Below are 23,071 nucleotides of genomic sequence, written 5' to 3'. Positions count from 1 at the left end.
ATTCATACACGGGTGGCCAAGGCTACCACACAAGGTGCAACCTGCTCATCAGATAAACATTCACACACACACACACACACACACACACACACTCGCACATCAATGACACAGTCATCTGGAGCGGCTTGGAGCTCAGTATCACACAGAAAGACACTTCCACATATACACTGCCAGAGCCAGACACTACTGAACTTCTGATCAGTGGATGACCACTCTACCTCCTGAGTCACAGAAGCATTATGGGGTGAAACAAAAACACACATCTCCAGATCTGCACATTTTGAATCTTTGAGTGAAACCGATGGACTCATTTTCCCTTTCTGGCAGTGTTTCCCAGCCTTTTTCCTTAAGGGAGCCCTTCTCTGTGATTGAGTAACTGATGACCCCTGGCTAAATGACATTATTATGAATAATTCACATTATATTCAGTGCATGACAACAGTACAGAACAACAGATAAACTGTATAATTAACCTAAATAGCGAATGCAATAACTGCAGGAAGTTTTTGGAAGCGATTTTGATGAATTTTGGGGTGTGACTGTTGCCTCAAATATGAGTTTTCCTGGTAGGTTTACAAACCTTTTTATAAGATTCTCTGTATGTTATTACATTTTCTTCACTTTTAACATATGTAGAGGTCTTATAGGCGTCTTTTTTGTTGATTAATTCAGTGAGGCTTTCTTTTTTTTTTTTTTTTTTAACCAAAAAAGCTTTCTTACATCCCTTAAAATAAAAAAAGCCCCACTTTGATGCTTTTGTGACCACCAGTGGGGTTCCTGACCCCCAGGTTGGGAACCAGTGCTTCATGACATTCCTGTTTTTCACAAGACAGTGATGAGCACAATGATCCCTTGTTTCTTTATGTATTATTTCAGTAGTTTTAAAAAATACATACTCTATGAAGGACACAGAATACAGAAAAACCTCTATCTTGCTTTTGCTCATGAAACAGAAATGACACTGCGTGTTCTGCACATAAGAAAGACAATACATTTGTATGTTATTCTATCCTGTTCCGTACTTCCTCCCTCCACCACAAAGCAGTAAACTTCATCCAGAATAGCAAATATCGATCATTCTTAGTACATGAAAAATCCATCCTATAAGGACATAGAGTGTGTGGTTTCTGTGCTACTTTGAAAAGACCCAAACCAGGGTCCTTATAGTTCTTTAGTAAGTCAACAGGAAAATTAACAGTGTCATCATTTTAAATTATAATACCTCTCTATCAATGCGCATGGTTTTCCTCAGAACCTTGCTGTAACTGAGCAGCATTGCTAACTGGAAAATCTCACTTAAAGGTGCTGTATGTAAGTCGGGAGAAAGATCATTCCAAAATTGTCTTTCAAATGCCTTTCACAAGCTATTTGACCCTTTGAAAACTGAGCGCATTGGTTTGATTTCTTTCAGAAATATAAAGAAAAATGAAATGACCGACTTGGCAAGAAATGTCCCACAGAAAAATTGCAAGGAATTAGCTAAAGGGGATGAGAAAATTGCCTAAAAATTAGTTTAAAAAAAGGGGAGTATATTAGAAAATTATCTAATAAAATAGGGGAAAATGTCCAGAAAACTATATTTATAATTACAATATTCTTTTATTTGAGATTATTATAGTAGAGAAAAATTGCTCTTGCTTACTCCCCATGTTTTTGAAAGAAATCCAACCAAGTTGCTCAGGTTTAAAAGGGTTAATTAAGACTTTCTATTGTATGCAGTCCAGGGTCAACTGCATGTTTAATGGCCTCTGCAGGTTATGACAGAGCTGCTGCAACATTCCTGAAACATCATTGGACACCCTTCATGTAGCTGTTAGGGTTGATCGGAGCAACAGGACAGCGGAAATATTTTTGCGTCTTGTTCTCTAAATAATAGATGGGTGCATACTTTCAGCTTTATTTGGGCATACAGACCCGCGTGTGTCATGTAAAGTTGGCCTCTTTCTGCCACATTGCCACCTATCAAACGCTGGGAACATTTTCTCGCAGCTCAGCGTTGGTCGCGACCGCAGTCTGCTGTTCATTCACTTCCTGTCTCCCTCACTCATTGGCTGCATTAGTCTAATGGTCACTCGCCGGGCGTGCAGGGGACACGGCTGATACGCATGTGGCAGCGCAACCTTGCATGCATTAAGTAAAGGTCACTTTATCTGTCTATCTCTCCTCGGCTGTGGCGATTTTGCCTGCTCGCACACAATTGCTGCAAAGAGAACACAACTCGGGCTCAGCTCAGTCTACCACAGCCAGGCCCCCCTTTCATCAGGGACCACAGCAGTCCTGATGGGCTTGGACATGAAAGGCAGTGACAGCCTGGGTGAAAGCGTGGTTAATGTGTGCATATAAATTGGGAGCTCCGCTCGATGCCTTAACGGGCTCCAAGGTGCTGAGGAGAGGGAACCGGCTCGCTCTCATAGAAAATGCATATTCATGTGCGCCTAAATGGGCATTTGGCACAGAGCGGGGAGGCAGGCCTCTTAAGGAGAGGGTCCTCGGCTGGAGTCATCACCACACTCCACATCCAGAGGCTTTTTGAGACACTTTTAAATGAGGTGGAGAGACCTCATAAAGCAAGTGGCTAAAGGGCCCAAGAGGATCCTATCAACTTGTGTCAAGAGTGGGAATAACATCCATTTCTCCTTTGATCCTCAGCATGCAATGATGCCCAGTCGCTCTCAGCGGTAATCACATCCTCACCAAACTTCTTTCATCCTCTGAGCTTTGTTTAGGCTCAATTCTAAAAATACATGCTGATTTATTCTTTATTTCCCCCCACATTGCCTTGTGTTGTGACATGGTACCCTTGGTGCACTGCAAAACTTCCCCCTGCATTTTTAGAACGATATATTCCCTTTCAAAAAAAGAAAAAAAAAAAACACAGCCCTAAAGCAAAAACAGTACAGACAGCATAATATGATACCAGCGCAAGTGCTGCTATTTTTATTTGCATCCACTCTGCATTGTTGTGGGCTCAGATCCTCTTTTAGGTCGGGGGTGTAAACACAGAGCGCCCCACGGCCACAACAAGGAGCAGACCTTGAAAGGGAGGAGTAGATACCTTTACAGGAGTTCGCCTTTGGTTAAAGTAAACAATAACCGCTTCTCTGAGTAATGCAGTTTGGCCCACAGCTCTCCTCAGATGAAGTTGATTTATTTAGCGCGCACCACAGGCAAAGATTTGCCTTTTTTTCCTCCCTTTTTTGTTGCTTGGTTTCCTCTCTGACGTGTTCTTAATGCGCAGAATGATGAAATATAGTTTTCAGGTAGTGCAGAGAGGAGCTACCCCCCCCCCCCTGTGTCAGTTTACTCAACAGAAACCAAAGAAAAAACAATTACTCCTTATATAGCAGTTCTAGCAACAAAAAAAAAGAATAGGTAAATTGGATTATGAGTTATGGGGCGCTGTGTTTACCGCACCAGAGGAATCAGAACGTTGGAGTGTATGCTCGTTCAGAGGTTGAAAAACCTTCAGCCAGCATCTATAAGTGTCTGGGCTCCTATACAGTACTGGAGGGATTTGAGCAGTCGCTTCATTTAGTTTGAGATGAGCAGCCTCCCATGCTTAAAGGTCAGCTGCTGTGGACAATTAGAGGTCGTGATGATAGAATAACATTTCCAGCTTTTTAGCAGCTTTGACATGACCTTCAGATATTTTTAAAGCACAATTTGGGTGTGTGGCCGTGTGTGTGTGTGTGTGTGAGTGTATACGAGTGCGCACTGTAAAATCTGACGAGTTAATCTTCCTTAAAATAATCTTGGAAACAGATTGCCTTGAAAAAGGAAAGTAAAGATAACTATAAATCTTAATTTGCGTTTAAATGTGTTTACTTGAAATTTAGCTGTATTCACTTGATTTTATTAAGTTGTTGCAACCTATAAATGACAAGTCAAGTCAATTTTATTTATAAAGCCCATTATTACATATCACAATTGGCCTCAGAGGGCTTTACAGCATACAACATCCCTCTGTCCTTAGTCTTAGTCTTAGCGTGAGGGAAAAACTCCTCCCCAAAAAAACCCATAAAGTGAAATTACATTGTTTTTTTATAATGTATAATGTCAGCGACTTCAGTAAAAGAGGATGTTGCCAGTGATGAATTAGGAGATCTACGAGTTCTGTTTTGTTAACGTGTTTTAAAAATGCAAATATGATTTACTGGTTTGCAACCAGCATGCAGATATATATCGCACAGTATACTTGGTTTAGTTAAACCAAGCTAAAATTAATAAAGATTGATTTCATGAACCCTTTGAAACCTGGATCAACATCAGTTTCCTTGTGCAGTTGTTAGACGCCTTTCACGAGCTGTTTGAGCCTTTGAAACCTGTATTGGTTTGTTTGATTTCTTTCAGAAGCATGAGGAAAAAGGCAATGACCAATTTGGCAAGAAATGACCCAAAAATTGCAAGAAATTAGTTAAAAGTGACAAGAAAATTAGCTAAAACTGAATTTAAAAAAGGGAGGATTACTAGAACCCACCACCCCACACCCCCAAAAAAATATAAAAGGGAAAAATGCTCAGAAAACTATTACAATTAATAACACTATATTTAAAATTGTCACAAAGTGCCCGGGCAGAGCAGGTGTCCCATGTACAGAGGCTGTGTCCTCGCCGCAGCAGCCGCGGGTTAGAGTCCAGCTTCGGCCCTTTGCTGCATGTCATCCCTTCTCTCTCTCCCCTTTTCACGCTATATCTGTCCTATGAAATAAGGCAATGAAAAAGCCCCAAAAATATCTTAAAAAATAAAATTAAATAAATAATGTCACATAAATTACTATATATTTTAATACATTCATTTTTCAGCACTTATTTTGTCGTTTTACTTTTTTTTGGGGGGGGGGGTATCTTGTTAAGTTCCACATTGCCTTTGCTCAGGTTTTCTTAGGGTTAAACCTGTCACTTTTTTAGTTGCAACAACTTCACAAAATTGAGTGAATAGAACTAAATTTTAAGCTAACTTAGGAATTAGATATAAGGTTTACATATATTAAGATTAATAGTTATATTTACTGAAATTTTTCAAGGCAATTTGGTTTCCTGGATTTTTTCAAGTAAAAGCAGCTTGTCAGATTTTACAGTGTGTGCGCTCTCTGAGAGCAAAAGTTCTGCCTAAATAACAAAACAGTGATTTAATTACTCTAATTATTCGCCAAAAGGCACTTTTATAATCACATTCAGCGAGCGCTCCCGCCCCGCACACACACATAAAACACCTCCCTCCTCTGCCTCCAACCGCCCTCCAATTAATCGTTAAAGCGTGCAGGTATAACATCTCCGCTGTGACCTCGCCAGCTCCCCATTGGCCACATAATCATCCCCCACATGTTAAAAACAACATTCCTATGCTGACTGCATCAACATGTTTAATAGAAGCTTCCTCCTGAGTGCACCTGTGTTAAACCTCAGCATCTGAGAGACCCCGCCTAATTGTCTCCTGCCCTAGATCTCATTATTGCCCCTTATTATACAGCTGGACCTTTTGCCCGCCATGGGTGTACATGTGTACGTGTGAGTGGGGGGGGGTTCAGGTGTGGAGGCAGGGATCCATCAGCATCTCTTTCCAGCAGTAGCGCCTGTTAATTATGGTCTGGTGTGAATCAGGACTTGCTGCACTGCACCATTAGTTTCATGAGAGTTCAGGGGCAGGGTTAAAAGAAAAGGGGTCATGTATTTGCCAAGATGGCATTTAAAGAGCGCGCATCTCAGACCGAGAGAGGATGATAAAGATATGAGGATATGCAACGGCGAGCTCCAGCTGAGCGACTTTATCGAGATGATGTACACAGCTCCGCGTCCACTCCAGCAGATCGGCATCTGATAATGCTATAAAATCAGTATGGCATGTAAATTACCCCTGCCCGGCTGTGTTAAAGCTTAATCGACCTTGGAGTCGGGTAACCTCCCCGATGCCAGCCGCACAGTACCACATCCGGCCGGTTCATGATATAATTATCGTATTATTCACATTTTTCCCCACTCTCCGAGGTAATTCAGAGGTGTAGGTGACCAGTGAAGAAGTCTGATTAAAAAAGTATTACCATATGAATCCTCAGCGGCGCCTGTTCATTTCCATGGCACGTCGTTGAGGTGAATGTCACGATTTTCTTTGTATCAAGGACGATAAATTCATAATGCGTAGCCTTCCCCCTGCAGGCTCTTCATGCTACCTCACCTTAATGAGCTGGGAATGGGAGCAGGAGAAAGGAGGGGATTGCTTTTGAAGGGTCTCTCCGATTCGAGGGTTGTCGCAGTGGGTCGTGGAGTGGCCTACCAATGACAAAGGTGACAAAGGAAGACAACAATAGCGTGTGTTGGTGTGTCAGACACAGACTCACGAGTGTGATGGAATGGGAAAATAACCCCAGCAGATAGTCTATCTGCAGCCATGACAGAGGCGCAGGGAGAAGTGTGATTGAGTTCAAAGTGCATTGGTACGTGGGTGGTTGAAACATATTGCTTGGTTGCGCTGTGTTTGCTGTTACGGTTCACTTTTCCACCATTTCCCCTCTTATCTGTGCTTGAGGGAAAGACACCACAGGGAAGTTCTCCATTTGACACCAAGAAAAAGACACAACTGGGGCCACTGAGAACATGAAGGAAAAAAAGCCCACACACAATTTTCTTATCTTTAACAGGGGCTCTGGTGGACTCTATATAAGCTTAGTGTTCTCAAGCTTTTGCTTGTCATCTCCTGAAGTTGAATTCTTGTGGTTACAGCTGAGATGATTGGTTGAAGAATTGGCCGGTCTGTTCACAGAAAAATAATCAGCAGCTATTTTGACAAATAGTTTAGATTTGATGCTTTGCTTTGTCTGAGGAAAGTAAAATAAATATATCTTAAAGGAGAAATACAAAATGTTCTCACTTTTGCAAATATAGTACCACGGTCAGTACTCCTAATGTGTCAAACCACCACATTCTCATCCCAACTTGACAAATATCGCTGCTTGGTCAGTGCTGTTCACGTCTACATATTACGTGCTACATGACTTTTGGCATTGATGCGTGATGCCATAATCACGGACCAAGCAGTGATTTGGCAGTTTAGGATTGAGAACTGGCTGGTTAAAACTCTGATGCTGTAGCATCTGTTTTGGATGCTCAGGGACGATGTGTCAGTTCCTGCTTGTTACATGAAGAGGATCTTTTCAAATTAAACTTTCTTTTAGAAAAAACACAGTTTGGGCTACAATAACCATGTTTGGTTAACTTAAGTAACTTAACGCACATGATAGGTGATGTATGTCTATGATGCTTTAAGTAACCCTCTAGCATTAGTTTTGGACGCTCATGTCAATTTCTGCTCGTTACATGCACAATGTCCTTGTCCAATGACCAAAACTACTTGAGGTTTAGGCAAAGAGCAACTTTGTCAGGTAATGTATGTCATGTGACATGTAAGTCTTACTGAAATGCACTGATGTGCAATCCTCTTGGCAGATTCTGATTTGCAATTTTTTTGATTTTCTGTCTTTCTAAGAATTAAAACTGACAGCGTACACAAGTATTTTTGTCACTTTTCTTCAAATTCACTAAAAATTTGACCTGAAAAAATAAAGTTGCGGGTATGATATCAAATCTGAGTGTCTTAAAATTAAATTAAATTAAATATTAAATTAAATTAAATATTCACAAAAATCTGAGTGAAAATAACTGTTTAATTCAATTGAAAAACCTACTTCAAACCAGCTCATTTGGCTCCTCAAGTCCTTAGCATGTGGGGGCGTGGTCACATCATGTTTGATTGACAGCTGTCTTTCTGTGACTGTCAGAGTGACTTTACCTTTCTGATAAGCACTTGCGCTAAAACGTTTTGCTAACACGGAATAAACTACCGAATCTATCAAACGGAAACTAACTGGTAAGGAAACTAACTAGACTAAGTAGACACCCGGTAAGACCACCCAAATGTGTGTTTTTATTTAACTAGACCCGAATAAGGCGCTAATCGTTCTAGCATATTCCATGCACTTAGATAAATCGGTTAGCATTAGCATTTTTATGTAAAACTTTTTAGCCTGTTGTCAATTAAGTTACCCAAGTGGTCTGTTAGTTACCGTAACTATTCGGGTAACAAACAGACGAGAGTAGACAAAAAGGCAGACACGCCTGTATTTGTTTATTGAGCTACACCTTCCGGACTAAGAAGCTAAGTGTTTTAGCATCTGTCATTCACCTACGTGACACGGTTAGCATTAGCTTTACTATGCTGGGATAGCCTCCTTATGAGTGATTGATACAGACTTGTGTGGTATCCTGCAGTCTGTCAGTAAGTTTAGCACAGCAACTGGTGTTATAAAATAACATTGTGATCAATGTTAGTATACTCGCCTGACATGCTTTATAGTTAAGTCTGCTTGCTTCCTACAGCTAATAGATGTATATACTAAAATGTGCAAACACTAAAAGTAAATGATAGCTACTAGGAACAAAATAACGAAATGAATACATTTTTTGACAGTCATTTTTTGGAAATTTTGCAAGCTTTCTGCTATTTCTGCTGCCTGGAAACATCACGCAAAAGTCACAACTCGCCAACTTGGGTATCATCAGGATTTTTCCAATTTCCCACTCTTAACTATGACATTGGAGGAACTCGTAAGTACAGTAATATACAGTATACAGTGATATTTCCGAGGAGCAGGAGAAAGCAGCAAAACAGTAGTCATTACTGTCTGTTGCTGTTTGTGACATTAACCATCTTGCAGCAATTACATTTAAATCTGATCCACACAGGATCAGCTATTTCTGAGACTGACTGTCATGGCTGATCAAATACATGTAAATATATTAGTCAGACTCGAAATTGAATTTCTTGAAGTCAGACTAACACATCTAGATAATGCGGTTGGAAGTTGATTTACTCTTTCGCCGCAAGCAGACTTAAACTGGCTGGGGCGTTCTGCACACAGAACTGTTGGTAGTTGAGTTGCATTGTAATTGATTTAGGTGCCTGGTTGACCATATCTTTGATCTCTGGTTTGAGTATTACTACACAGAACATTGCCATTGGTTGCACCTTCTATGGGTCAACCCGATAGTATTTTTTTGTTCCTAATTTACTTCAGTCAGTGCTGTTAATCACCAGTATAATGTGAAAATGTGGTGCTGGAATCATGTGCATGCAAATTTTCTGCATGACAATTATGCACAATGAGTGTAGTGCAATTTATAAATGTTGCCATGTTACCATCTTTAAAGAAATCTGTGCTTGGTGTGAGATGACAAGGTTAAACTATCAAGTAACTCATGACATAAAAAGTCAAATGTTTAACTGTTTAATTTTGTCTTTACATGTACATACATGTTTTTTCTCTTCTTGTGAGCCCTCAGATGTGTCTTGCACCACCACGGGCAGGTCCCGATCCCCATCTCAGGAACCACTGTTTTAGCCACTGCTAGTTTGCCAATTATAAGTGATCTGAATACTGATGCTGTATTAATGTCTACTTGACTAATTGTATCTGTGTGTGTATATATTTGATCAGGTCTCCACTATGGGAAGGAGAGCGTCCGCAGCAGTGGAGGCGCTGACCTTCACAACTTCATCTCCTCTGGCTTCGTGACGCTGGGTCGAGGCCATCAGAAAGGTAAAGTACCTTTTCTTTCTTCCTGTCTTTTTTTCTCTGTCCTCTCACACAAGATTGAATTAACTCTTCTTATCTATGAACACTGTGCCGTATCCTCCCTGAATGCTAAAGCGACCTGCGTAATGTTCCACTTGGTATACTTGTGATCAACAACAAGACACTGGCGGAGGTGAAATGTTTCCAGATTCAATTTCCCTCCCAAGCAATTCACATGAACTCCTGCCTCTGCATTTCGCAATTAAATACAGGCCAACACACACTTACTGCTGCTGATGGGCGACGGCGGGGTGGAGAAGGTGACTCCGTACTCACACACACACACACACACACAGACATGCAGCATTAGTCGGGGGGCAGAGTTTTCCCATGGGTAATACACTGATTAGTATGCAGCCATGTTGGCCGAGCTCCTGTGATTTATTCCCATCCATTTGGGCTCCACAAATCAGACCCTGTGTGTGTGTGTGTGTGTGTGTGTGTCACCTCGCGGGGGTTGCAAGGCGAACTCCTTTACCTGATACTGCTTTCGAATGTTTAATTGAATGTGTTTGTGCCAGACCGAGAGTGCTTGTAATGTTTCACGCCGGCTGAATCCCTTTAGTAAAAGTCTACATGATTTAAATTTGATGTGGTTGCACCGCTACATCCGTATTCCCCCACTTCCTCTTTGCTGATCTCCTGTTCATCATCCCAATCACAGCAGCTGATGACCTGTTGGTGCTGTAATAAATACCAGCTCAGATTTTAGATTTTGCTCGGCAGGCTTCTCCACCAGCAGAGTTCGACTTTTGCAAAGTATCACAGCTTTGTTTCTGAGTGCACAAAGAACTGCAGGGGCCTGGAAGCGTCTCTCCACTTCTTTTTTTTTTTTTTTTTTAATGGGGAACCATCGTATTTATGTTTACATGAAATTAGCTGTTTTTCTCCTTGCTTTTTGCTTCCTTTGTTTTCCTCCCCAGAGGGGGTCTATTTCACAATGGTATTCATATGCAGCCAGAAAAAAACCCTCTTCTGATTTGCTCTGAAGTCCACCGCACCCCTCCACCCCCTGCATCTCTAGCCCAGATGAGAAATGAGGAAAAAATGATTACGTCTTATGAATCCTGGATTCTTTTAAATAGATTTTCTCCTCTGTACAAAGATCATAACAGCATCACTCCGGCTTCTCTTGCTATATACTTGTCACAACAACAGCATGGGGTATGGTTTAGCGTTCAGCATCTGTGCAGTGAAATCTGTGTTTTCTTGCAGCGGGTAGCCTTTGATTCCTCTGCTGCGAAAACAAATGAATCGTGACAGATTGAGATCTTGGAAGGGTCTGCTGACGCTAAGATTTCTCACAAAAAAAAAGTATGTGAAGCATGTGCACTTCCTTAACAGTATTCTTCTTTCCAACGTCTCTGTTCATTCGTGCCCAGAGGCAGGTATTACTGTGGATTGAATTCGAAAATCAATGAAACCCTGGACTGAAGTTTGGTTCGGGTATTGTTGCTGCTTGGTATTATCTTTCGCATTTCACGAGCGTACAATCACTTCAGGGTGGTGGAGGGAAACTAACAGTTTAACCAAGCCTCCCCCGCTCTCTCATAGTCTCTGTACAAGCACTCATATGCACAAAAAGCAGAATGGCTTTAGCTCCATAATACAGCACTTCTCTTCTTGACTGATTGAAGGATATCAATTGCTCTTACCTACAGTGTATTCAGTGTTTTTGATCACACAAAGCCTTTTATGCTCCTGGTTTAATGATTTACAAATACATCACTTGATCCTGGCAGCGAATTTATCCAAAATCTGCAGATGGATTTCAGTGTCCAGCGTGGTGAACCTGTGGGCCGATGTGAACTCACAGTGCTGAGATGGAGTCATGTTAAGGTTAACAGCAAGTAAACAGTGCGGTTGAATTTAAATCATACCGAGCTTCATTATTTTTGAAGAGGTTTGCACAGCTTGATTTGCTCTGGCAGAGAGTATCAATGCTGGGGGAAAAAAAAGAATGTGAACAAATATTCACTGGTCGGTCAGTGGAAAAATTCAGTTTCCACACCAAGTTGGAAACAGATGTTGTCTTCTTCAGTTGTTTTTTTTTGCTTTTGCTACACTGACAGAACAAGGTTTAGGAGTCATGATGTAGTCCTCTGGCTTTCGTAAGCGTGGTGTCTCTGACGGTGCTTAATTATACAGGCAGAAAGTGTGTTTGGTTGTTAATTATATGGCGAGTCGTGTGTGTGTGTGTTGCAGTGCAGCCCTTGGGGAGGACAGGTGAGGTCAGAGAGTGTTGCTGAGCGTCAGAGCAGCTGGATGCTTCGCATCTGTGTTGCGAAGTACAAAACAACCCTGTGCTGAACTCTAAATGAGATCTGCCACGAGCGCCAGGGTGGGAAACTAAAACCCAGCCTCTCACATTGCAGTCCAAGAGTTATTCTGTAATGTATCTTTTTGGTGTACTAACCTTCCCCTCAGCTTACCCTCTTTAATTGTACTTTAGTTAGTGGTGTCCTACATTTCCCCAAATGCCTTTCAGCAACCTTTTAAAAGGGTTATGAACTTATTGTGGCCATATCCAGGGTACACAGAGATGAGGTTTTCGTCTTTGTCCTAATTTCATACTGCATACTAACTCTAACTATGTGTGTTTATACTGGAAAAGTTTTAAAAAAAGCTTTTAATGTAGGCAGCTTTAGGAAATGTATCATTAATGGAGCAGTGTTGTCGAAATGCCTTATAAAAATTGTTGTACCCCATAGCTGACTTAAATTATCTCAAGCTCAGTTGCCAGAATAAAATGTGGGCATTGTGTGTTGCTGAAAACCACAGATGTGTTATGTTTGTATGTTACACATTTCAGATCACATGTATCACAGCTGAGTTTGTTGATGGTGGATGGCGAGTCACTTAGGTGAGATGACTGCTAAGCAGCAGACAGCAGCAGATCATTGTCCCAATTAGTAGTAATTTTAACAGACATTTCCATCATTTTTTAGAGACAAAAGGGAGTATTTTCAGAATGAGAGGCTGGGATATGTCCAGTTGTGTTTGTAGTGACAAAAACAAATTGTTGTTTTATGTTTTTATGAGCGGACATTTCCAGCCTTTTTTGTAGTGAGAAAAACGTTTTTTTTTAACGAGAGGTCAGGACATTTCCAGCCTTGCTTGTAGCGTTAAAAGCGGGCATTTTTAACAACAGTATGTGACATTGCCAGCTGTGTTTGTGGTGTCAAAAGGAAGTAATTTTTCATGAGAGGTTCGACATATACAGCTGTGTTTGTAGTGACAAAATAAGGTGTTTTTTAACATGGGCTCAAGAGTTTTTCAGCTGTGTTTGTAGCAAAAAAACAAAAGTGGTATTATTTAGCAAAAGATCGAGAAATTTACAGCCTTGTTTGCAGCATCAAAAGCAGACATTTTTTGTAACAGTTTGGGACATTTTCAATTGTCTTTGTAGCGAATAAAACTTTTCTTTTTAAGGAGAGGTCAGGACATGTCCAGTTGCATTTGTAGCAACAAAAGTGGGTATTTTTTAACTGGACGTCAGGATCATTCCAGTCATGTTTGTACTGACAAAAGCATGGTTTTTTTTCAATGAGGGGTTGGAACATTTCTAGCCATTTTTACAAAAGCAGTTTTAAAGAAAAAAAGAAAAAAATGAGATTGGGGTATTTCTAGCCTTGTCGGCAGCATCAAAAGTGGGCATTTTTAATAACAGTTTATGAAATTTCCAGCTGTTTTTATAGCGGTTTTATAAAAGTGGGTGTTTTTTTAATGAGAGGCCAGGACATTTCCAGCTGCTTTGTAGCAACAAAAGTTGGCATTTTTAAACAACCAGTTGGTACATTTCCAGTTGTGTTTGTAGTTACAAAAATGGATATTTTTTAAAAAGGGAATGGGACATGTCCAATTGCATTTGTAGTGACCAAATCTGTATTATTTTAATAAGAGTTGGGGACATGTACAGCCACATCTGTAGCAACTAAAGCAGGTATTTTTTCAGTGGGAGGTTGGACATTTTCAGCTTTGTTTGCAGCGTCAAAAGTGGGTAGTTTTAACAAGAGTTTGGGACATGTACAACTGTGTTTGTAACAACAAACGGGGGTATTATAAGCCAAAACATGATGTTTTCCTAACAGTTAGGAATCAGGAATTTGAAAACTGCTTGCCTAAGGATGTTGTTTATCTTGTTAAAAAAAAAAACTATTTCACATGTGGGAAATTTAAATATAGGCAAGCAACCCAATTATCAGAATAAATGTTGTGATTGTGTCTCACAACCTGCATATAGTGTCTATGTTGAAACTTTCTTTAAGTTTCAGTTTTCAACTATATGTTGTCACAGTGCTGTGGTTCACATATGGTTAGATTTAGACACAAAAACTATTTTGTTAGAGTTTGTAAAACATCATGTATTGGTTTAAAATACCTGGTTTGGTCTCTACAAATACAGCTGGTAACGTCCCAAAAACCCCTGCTGTTGGTCTGCTGCTGTCTGCTCGGCAGTCATCTCGTCTTGATGTCAAGCCATCCTCTATCATGTCCTGCTCCTGATAAAAACAACGTCACTCATGTACACGTAATCATATGAAACATACAAATATAACATATCTGTGGCTTATAGATACAGTAGAAGCACATTTATGTCTAGTAAATTCACACATTAATGTCTTATTGTAAATATTCAACACGGCATGTGGAAACATCGATTTCACACATGCTTGTTTAAAATGCATCTCTTCCAGTCAGCATCAGTAGTGGCTGTATATCAGCGGTCTGTGCTGTTGTAGGATGCTGAATGAATCATCACATTGTGCTACATTTTATGGGAGGAGATCGAGGAGCATGTAAGAGAGAGAGATATGAGAGGCCTTTTCTCCGTTTCATTCACATGCACATGGGTATTTTATAATGTAGTCCACTTCACACCAGCTTACAGAGCGTTCACGTCAGCTCAGATGGAGCGGAGCAATGTGACATTTTGTTGACAAACCAGCAGACGAGCTTTTTGTGTTGGAACATTTCATTTCTCCATGACTCTTTCTGAAACCTTCTGCGACTTTATAGAGTCAGGTGTAGTGTGAGGGTGGGTTGCCATCTGTTCCCTGCATGTTCTCCCTTCGTTCAAACTCCCAGGTTTGTTGAAACAGTGATGAACATCCAGAAATACTGGCTGCAGAGGTGGTTTGGGGAATTTGGAGTAAATGTTTTCTTTTTTTTTTTTTTCCTTTTGGGCAAGATTTAATGGCACAAAGAACACAGGGTTACTTTTGTTTGTTAGTTATGTTTTTTTTTTTAAAATCCCTCAACATTTTTGAACTCCAGCCTAGTGTTTTCCCTGAGTGACAGTATTTTTCGTAAAGTTAAACTTTATTTAGCATGCACAGCTGCTTACCTTGCCCCTGTCCCCTCAGCCATCTGTCCAGATCGATGCACTGCCTCACACATTCCTTTGCTCCTGTGTATTCTGTTGTCCTCTTGTCCAAAATTAGGAGGCAGCAAGGTTGAGGCTTCTGTCAAACTGAGCCAAACTAATGAGGATGCTCACTGATCTGTTGTGTGTTTGTGTGCTGCTGTCAGATGGGACTGCACTGTTACACTGCCTTGGGTGTAAAAACTGCAGAACTCAGTTTGAAGCTTCAGAGTCGCCAGTGATTGTATAAAAAGTTCTCTGGGAACATAATCTCAGAAGATAGATAAGAGGGAGCCGGAGCAACTTTGCTTTCCCTTGTTTGCTGGCAGCGGTGATGCAACGCGACACCACATCATCGCTTGTAGCCTACGCAGACTGAAGCCCAATCGCTCGGTTTATATTAATTGTTCTTGTCACAGAAGAAGTGCGGGGCACTTTTATATTCTCTCACTGTCACAGAGCAAAACTCTGCACTGTAAATCACTGTCATACATATTTCTGTGTGCCGGAGCGTGTTTAAAGAGAGAAAAGCTCAGCGTGTGTGTGGTTGGGATTGAGCTCGCTTGCCGGTGGTGTGGCTGGATTACAACTCTAACACCTTGATTGATTGGAATATGTGGCCTGAGAGTGGATTGACAGCCGGCATGCAAATTTGATAGTGTATTAAAAATGCAGCACACCAGCTGTTATTGGTTGAATGCGTCCATTTTAATTATTTTTCCATATGTCAGTCTTGTTGATATGAAACGCGGCCAAGCCACAGCATCCGGCAAAGTGATTACTTCAGACAAAGCCTCCATCCTTGACTTAGCGTGCGCCATGCTTCATTACCTTGCTAAGCCCAACTTTTAATTCTGCCCCATGGAGGAAGTCAAATTGGTTTTCATGGCAGACAATTATTGTTTTTATAAATATGATGTGTCTGGAATGGCGGATATGGTGATGTAGTAGCAGAATTAGTGGGGGATGTTATCACAGAACTTTTATTTACTGTGCAATTTCAGCACATTAACAAGTGCAAGAGCCACTAATTGGTGTGCTCCTTATGTAGCAAGCCGTACAGTACGACAGCGCATTGCGAAGAGGCCGCAGGGACTATCAAGGGAAAGGACTTGTGGAAAAAAAAGGGATCTAACAAAGCAAACAGCAATCAGAGGGTTCTGCTGTTGTACTAACAGCTGTTTGCCTCTAATTTGTCCTTTTTGTTTACCTTTTTGTGAAGAACTTGATGACAGGGTATAAAAAGCCGCTCTCTACGTCTCAGTACTTCCCTCTGATTGTGAAACAGTCATCTCCTGTTCCTCCGAATGAATCACATGCCGTGGAACAACAAACCCACAGGCAGTATCATCATTTCCCAGCCCGTGTAATCAACACTCCAGGCTGATGAGGCAGAAGATGAAAACATCCGCCCGTGAAAAAAAAACCTTTGGTGTTGTTTAAGGTACACAAGGAAAAACAAGCCCAGACAGGAACTGATTCATAGGGTGACCACTGAATAGCTTCGATGTATCATCAAACCAGAGAAAAATCTGATGCAAAAACATTTTGCAGCAAATCAAAGAGTGTAACAACCACTCACACACCTTCAGTTCAGTATGCTGACTCAGTGGTGGCTTGTGCATTTTGCCAGGCCCTGTGCGGTGGTGTGTCAGATCGTAACGGCTTCATTGAGACGTGCAAAGCCTTGTTCTTGCACTCTACCACTCCTGTCATCCATCGATCTGATTAGCTCTGACCAGCTTAATTTATCAATTTTCCACGCTGTGACTAAAACTGCTGCTGACGGATAAAAAGGATCATTTACCAATAATTAAGTATATCAGTACCCTGCCTTAGCCACTTTTAGTTCACTCTCACCTCTCATCAACCTAATGTCAAACATTAAAGTCAATACATGTAGACTGACAGTGAACGGAGGGATGTTGGGGTTGATTGTAGCGCTATACTCTAGTTGATTGTGGAATTTGTTGAGTCAAAAGTGTGCAACTCTGCGTATTACGCAAACATTTCTGATCTTCACAGTCTGTATGTAAAACAGTACTTGCTCGCTTGATTATATATGTGCAATGCAACATTCTTGCGTTTTTTTTTTGTTTGTTTTTTTAAAAACTTTTTTTTTGCATTTTTGCCTTTATTAGACAGAACAGAAGATTGAAAGTGTGAAAGGGGGAGAGAGAGGGGATGACATGCAGCAAAGGGCGAGCTGGAATCGAACCTGTGGCCGCTGCAGCAAGGACATTGCCTTTATTTATGGGGCGCCTGCTTTGTCCACTGAGCCACCCGACGCCCCATGTTCTTGCGTTTTAATCATACAAAAACATAATTTAATATAAAACATGCCAATAAAAGCGGCATTTTGACTGGTATATGTATACACAATGTTTGTTTGTTGTTGTTTTTTTAATGGAGCAGAGGCTTGCAGATTTGGTCGTCTTTTTCATTTTTTTTTTTCAAGTTGCTGTTGGAGGAGTTAAGAACAGCACAAACATGTAAAAAAGACTGCCAGCCATCTATTAAAACCGGATGATTTTGTTGAAAAGTGCATTATAACCTTCATCTCAATGGCATTTCTATGATTACATTCTCTCAAGGGTTCTACAGACTCCCCACACACATTTTCCAGTAAAAGCAGTTAAAATCTCAAGTCCTTTTATTCGCAAGTGAAGTACCCCGACAGTGATGGCAGCTTTACTTGTTCAGTTTTATCCATAGAGATTAAAACCTCATTCACTTTCTTTCTTTCTTTCTCTCGTAATGACAATTTGCAAATGAAAATGTATCATTACATTTGATTGTTTTCAATAAAAAGGGGCATTGCTTTGTATGTAAAACCCTAATTTAGTAAAAAAGTTGACCCCCTTACACATCAAAGAAGTCTCTCAAAAGTCTCCCATATAATCTTACTGAAAACTAATTATTAAGGTCAACCGATGTTGGTTTTGCAGGGCCAATACGATTATTGGTAGTTAATGAGACAGATAACTGTTATTTGGAACTGATATGTATTTACAATAAAAAATTTAATCTTTGTTGTTATTTAGAATTTGAAACATAACAAACTCCAACACAAAACTTTAAATGCCACAAGCAAATGTTTAATCAAAACTGAAACATTCAACATCATATACAGCAAGATCCCTGCAACTTTTTTTGTAAGTCAAGCAAAAATTTGAATAAAAAATGAATAAATAAAAATAGCTCCCTGATGTTTTACGAAGTAAAAGTTCCTCTGTGAGACTTCCTTTTCATGTTTTAATTAATTAATTTTATCTGCGATCATTAAAATAAAACGGCGATACAGATAATCTGCAAAATGACAAATAATCGTCCCCAATAACTGGCCAGGCCAATTATCTGTGGACCCCTAATAATGATCTTACAAGATGTTAGTGTTTGCCTGAGCTTGTAAGAAGTGAGAAGTTGAGAATGAAATCTGTATCGACATCACCGTTTGCTCTCCTACCAAAGATTTCTCTTCCCTCCCTCGACTTCCTCTTCAAACACTTTGAAACCAGGTCCCACTTCAGGGAGCAATCTGTGCCCCCAAATCAGTTTTAGCGGCTGAAAATCCGTCTGGGCTGCTCACTTTTCGCTCATTGGCTGTTTTTGATTGACAGCAAGCTCCTATCGGGCACAAGCGTTCTTGCTCATACAAATTGATGGTCAGGTTCAGGGGAGGTGGCACGGCTGACCTGCTGGCTAAGCACTCTGCGGAATAACCAATAAGAAAGTGTTAATAAGGTCCTGGAGAGTGCAGGGCCGGGGCTGTGGCACTCATTAGCGGAAGGAGAGATCAAGACTGATTTCTCTTGCACACAATGCGGAAGGATGGCTGGACATCTCTGTCCTTTGCCCTGTAGCTGGAGCTTCTTCTACTTATTATGCAGGTGATGCTGGGATGAGGACAGAGGTGAGAAATTGTGCTACTGTATGTAAAAGCAGAAAGGAGGAGTTTTTGTATTTTTACTGGTAAACATACTGTGCTCAGTTAGAGGTTAGCAGGGTGTTGGTGGGTAAAGTAAAAGTGACGTGCCTGTTTTATTTGTTTTATTATTCACTTTGAGCTGCAGAGGGAGTAGAGAGGTGTGGAAAAGAAATTTGTTAGTAAAGAATGACTTGCTGACACTTAAAGGGACAGTTCACCCCAACAGAAAAAAAAATATTTTTCCTCTTATCTGTAGTGCTGTCATTGATCTAGGTTGTTTTGGTGTGAGTTACTGAGTGTTGGAGATATCTGGTAGAGATGTCTGCCTTCGCTCCAATATAATGGAACGAGATGGCACTCAGCTTATGGTGCTCAAATTGTTGCCTTGCCATTGTTGCTATGGGCCAAAGTTCCAAAGCCCCATTAGTCTGAAAATTGTTCAAAAGCCCATTTCTCTGACAGCTCGTCATCCCAAAAACAAACAACCATCGCACTGAAATTCAATTTCTCTCAAAATACACACTCCTTGCAGATATTTTCAGTTTTCCAGCAGCTACCAATCCCAAGTGTTTCTACAAGGGATAAACAATGATAGGCTTAACAGAAATTGGCTTTAAAATGAAATATCCGAATTGGCCAACATGTTGATTTCTGCTGATATGACAGCTATTTTTATTTATTTATTTATTTTTTATATGACAAAATGAACATGTCCAAAACATCAAAGTTGAAGTGTTTCTCTTATTTTGCACAATGAATAAATATTACATACATTGAAAGGCACTATACATTATGTCTCCATCATCTGGTAGGCCATCACAATAAGAGTATACATAATATGACATCAGTTCCACTACAGAAGAGACCTGATTATTACTAAAATTAGTTGAGGAAAAAAGTGGATATAGCCTATCAATGTTGGTTATCTGCCAAATGAGTTATTATATATCAGCATATCTGATATCGGCAAAAAATCCAATATTGTACATCCCTAGTTTTTACTCACCCTTCAAAGCATTGCCCAGCAGCATCTGAGCCACCAATCCAGGGTGTGTTTTATGACCCTTTGCTGCATTTCCCAGTGGCATTTGAGCCTCTGATCTCAAATGTTTTTACCAGCCCTTCACAGCGTTTCTCAGGGGCTTTTGAGCCACTGATGCCAGGTGTTTTTACTAACCCCTTGCAGCGATTCCCAGCATGTATGAGCCATTACACCTGGGTTTTATTTCACTGACCTGTCCCTGCTTTTCTAGTAACCAGTTGTATTGTGTACTTAAACCTAACCACACATTCATAAAAGTGTTGTTGACAAAGTTAATGCATCTTTAGTTTACAGAAATGTGCAATGCAGTCTCTCTTTCTGGCAATTAGGTTGTCTAACAGCAGAAATGGTGTTGAAAATGGGACTTTGGAGCAATGTCACTCCTGAGGTGGATAACTGATCTACTGATACATTCACAGCAGATCAAATCAATGGATGAGAGAGGATATTTGCAGATTTTTGTAAGTGAAAGTGAGTTTTAGGCCCAGGAGAGTGAACGGTTTAGTTTCACTTTTAATGTGCCTGATGTTCTGCTGCTCATCTCTGTGCCTTAAATAACCCAGCGATGTATATATTATAATACCGCTCCTAATTAACAGTCAAGCTCCTTTCATTGAGACTATGGCAGGACAAATAAGACTATGGCGGCCCTCCATTTTTCAGAGTAATGGGGCCTATGACCTCTGACTGTTGGCTGTTAAAACAATGGCTGTTTCCCACTCAAAATCACAAAAGAGAAAAATAAAATGAAAATAGTGGAAATGAAAATAGGTCCTACGTGGAACTGCTCACAGTAACCGAAGACATGCTGTTTAAAAAAATTTTTTGGCGCTTTGAGCACCACAAGCCGAGTGCCATTCAGTTCCATTCTATTGGAGAGAAGGCATTTTACGGCTGACTCATCAACTCACACCAAAACTATCTAGATTGAAAAATAGCGCTACAGGTAAGAGGAAAAATATGTTTTGCTTTAAGGGTGAACTATTCCTTTAACTGCAATTTCTTCACCCTCATTCACAGAAGTCAGGAGCAATCCTCGGTGTCCTTTAATGACCATCTCTGGGTATTGAGGAATTCACACATGCCACAAACACCTTGTAGCATTTTCCAAAATACCACCAAAACTCAAATATGTTGAGGTCAGTGAATGACAAGCCACCCTACAATTCCTGACAAGACTCTCGGGTTTCCTGAGGAACAATAGCACCTCCAGATACACTGCAGTCAATTACAGTGATGTGAGATGTGGGGGCAGACAGAGGAAATGACAGTTGGGAGACAGCTCTCTTATCATTGTCCTTCTGTTGTGGCCACTTTGAAACAAGTGGAGCTATTTGTCTGGCAGCAAGGTATGCTGGAGGGAAGAGAAGAAGGCTTTTATCTTGGAGAGAGTCGGGAGAAGGGAATATGCAAGGAATGTAGCGCAGGCAGAATATCTGAGTGGTTAAAAAGTGAGCGAGCTAAACAAGAAAGAGGATTTTGCGAGGAGGAGTTTGGCAGGTAAAATGGCAGGAGAAGAGATAGAGAGTCCTCGCAGGCAGGTAGCCGGGGACAATGGGCTGACAAGGCTGCTGTGATGTTTGCTCAGGCACGGTAGCGTATTCTTAATGCGCAGCATCAATCAAGATGCTGCCCACTGCGCAGCACGACAACTTTTATCGCCACTCATTAAAGTAAGTGCAGATATTTTATGCATCAGTTGGAATGCAAGGACTTTTTCATGCTAATTTCCCCTCCTTTAGATTCGTTATTCATCATCTTTGATCAACGGGGTCCTGTACACAAATAAAGCGGAGTGGAGTCCGCACGCCTGATGAATCTGGAATCCGCCATGTGCTGAAGCATCATATCTGTGGATCACTACCGCTGCTTCAGTTTATTTAGCAAGCTCAGGAGTTTTATATATGTTTAATGAAACTGTGTAATATATCAAACCCTCCTCCAGTTGTTAAACTTTTCTTTGGAGTTGAATTAAAGTACACTCACTCCTTTTACAAGGGTGCATTTATCATCCTTTAAAGTGAGAAAACAGCATGTGGAAATCAAAGTTTCTGTCCTCCGACTCTTCCCCTAGGAGCGATTCCCCAATGAAAAGAACATTTAACAATTTTAAATCCACACCTCCTTTGCCCCCTGCCTCCCCCACCTTCATATCCACTCCTGCAGCGTCCACCCTAAACTGATAAGATGACTTAAAACGCCACAGCCCACTCGGAAATAAAACGAACTTGTGAACTTTGCCCCAAATATCCATCCTTGTGGATCATTTTTGCCTCCCTCGTGGACGCGTTAGCAGATGAAAGGAGGCTGGCATGAGCACTTGAATTGTGTTTTGGGTCTGGTCCCAGTCTTTGAATTCCAAGCTTCTCCACACTGGGGCTTTCCCCCCTCCGTTCGTCTTCTTCTGCTTCACAGCGTACGCAAGGGGAATTGAATCCAATGTTTAGTTTTAATTGATTTTTTATGACCGTACGTGAGCAGTGAACACCCTCTCTGATTAGAGACATGGGCGCAGATCTGAGAGCTGTTAATCCACTGCTAAAAGGAAAGTGTCGAGCCTTTGAATCAAACAGCTTTTTTCCTCACAACCCTCCCCTATTTTAAGATGCTTCTCAGTCCAGGCTACATTTATTAAATTACACACTTGCAGTTATTTGAATGTTTTTTTGTTTTCTCCGAATACCTCAAACTGGTAATCAGCCACGGTTGCTCGCCACCAGCTGAGAATCCCAACATAACAAGCACAGAGGCGGCTTAGCCCCGAATAGGAGGGATAAAATGTGTTAAGTGCACAGCAGCAGAGCACTACCAAATTTTTAGCAAGAGAAGCACCAAAAATAGCTGGCTTAAGCTGTTTTATCATATTGAAAAGCCTGACATTGTGTATTGAGCAGCCCTGTCCTTCACAGAGTTGCTTTGAGTAATCAAACAGACGTTATAAATAGTCATGTCACGGGCGTTGTGAGGATACTTCTCCAAGTGTTTTAGAAAGGTCTGGTAAAAGACTGATGTTGGCTTTGCCGCGCTGACCTCAAGAAGCTTTATATCCACCTCCCTGCAAGGCAAACTCCCGCTCTCATCTGTAATCTATTATTCATAACGAAGAGGCAG

General features: G+C 40.9%; 1 protein-coding gene across 15 annotated transcripts in view; it reads left to right on the top strand.

The window, feature by feature from the left end:
* Positions 1–23,071, top strand: part of shisa6b (shisa family member 6b) — a 175,904-nt gene that overhangs the window by 91,954 nt on the left and 60,879 nt on the right. For all 15 annotated transcript variants that reach the window (XM_088070037.1, XM_088070040.1, XM_088070048.1 and 12 more), the window contains one exon: positions 9,488–9,589. In XM_088070037.1, the coding sequence (XP_087926163.1) occupies positions 9,488–9,589 (102 nt within the window). The remainder of the gene's footprint in view (positions 1–9,487; positions 9,590–23,071) is intronic.

This window comes from Plectropomus leopardus, chromosome 19 (assembly GCF_026936395.1).
Source record: "Plectropomus leopardus strain MGB_pleo_1.0 chromosome 19, ASM2693639v1, whole genome shotgun sequence".
NCBI classification, from domain to species: Eukaryota; Metazoa; Chordata; class Actinopteri; order Perciformes; family Serranidae; genus Plectropomus; species Plectropomus leopardus.
Note: the sequence above shows the minus strand (reverse complement) of the source record. Positions and strands in the feature narration are given on the sequence as shown.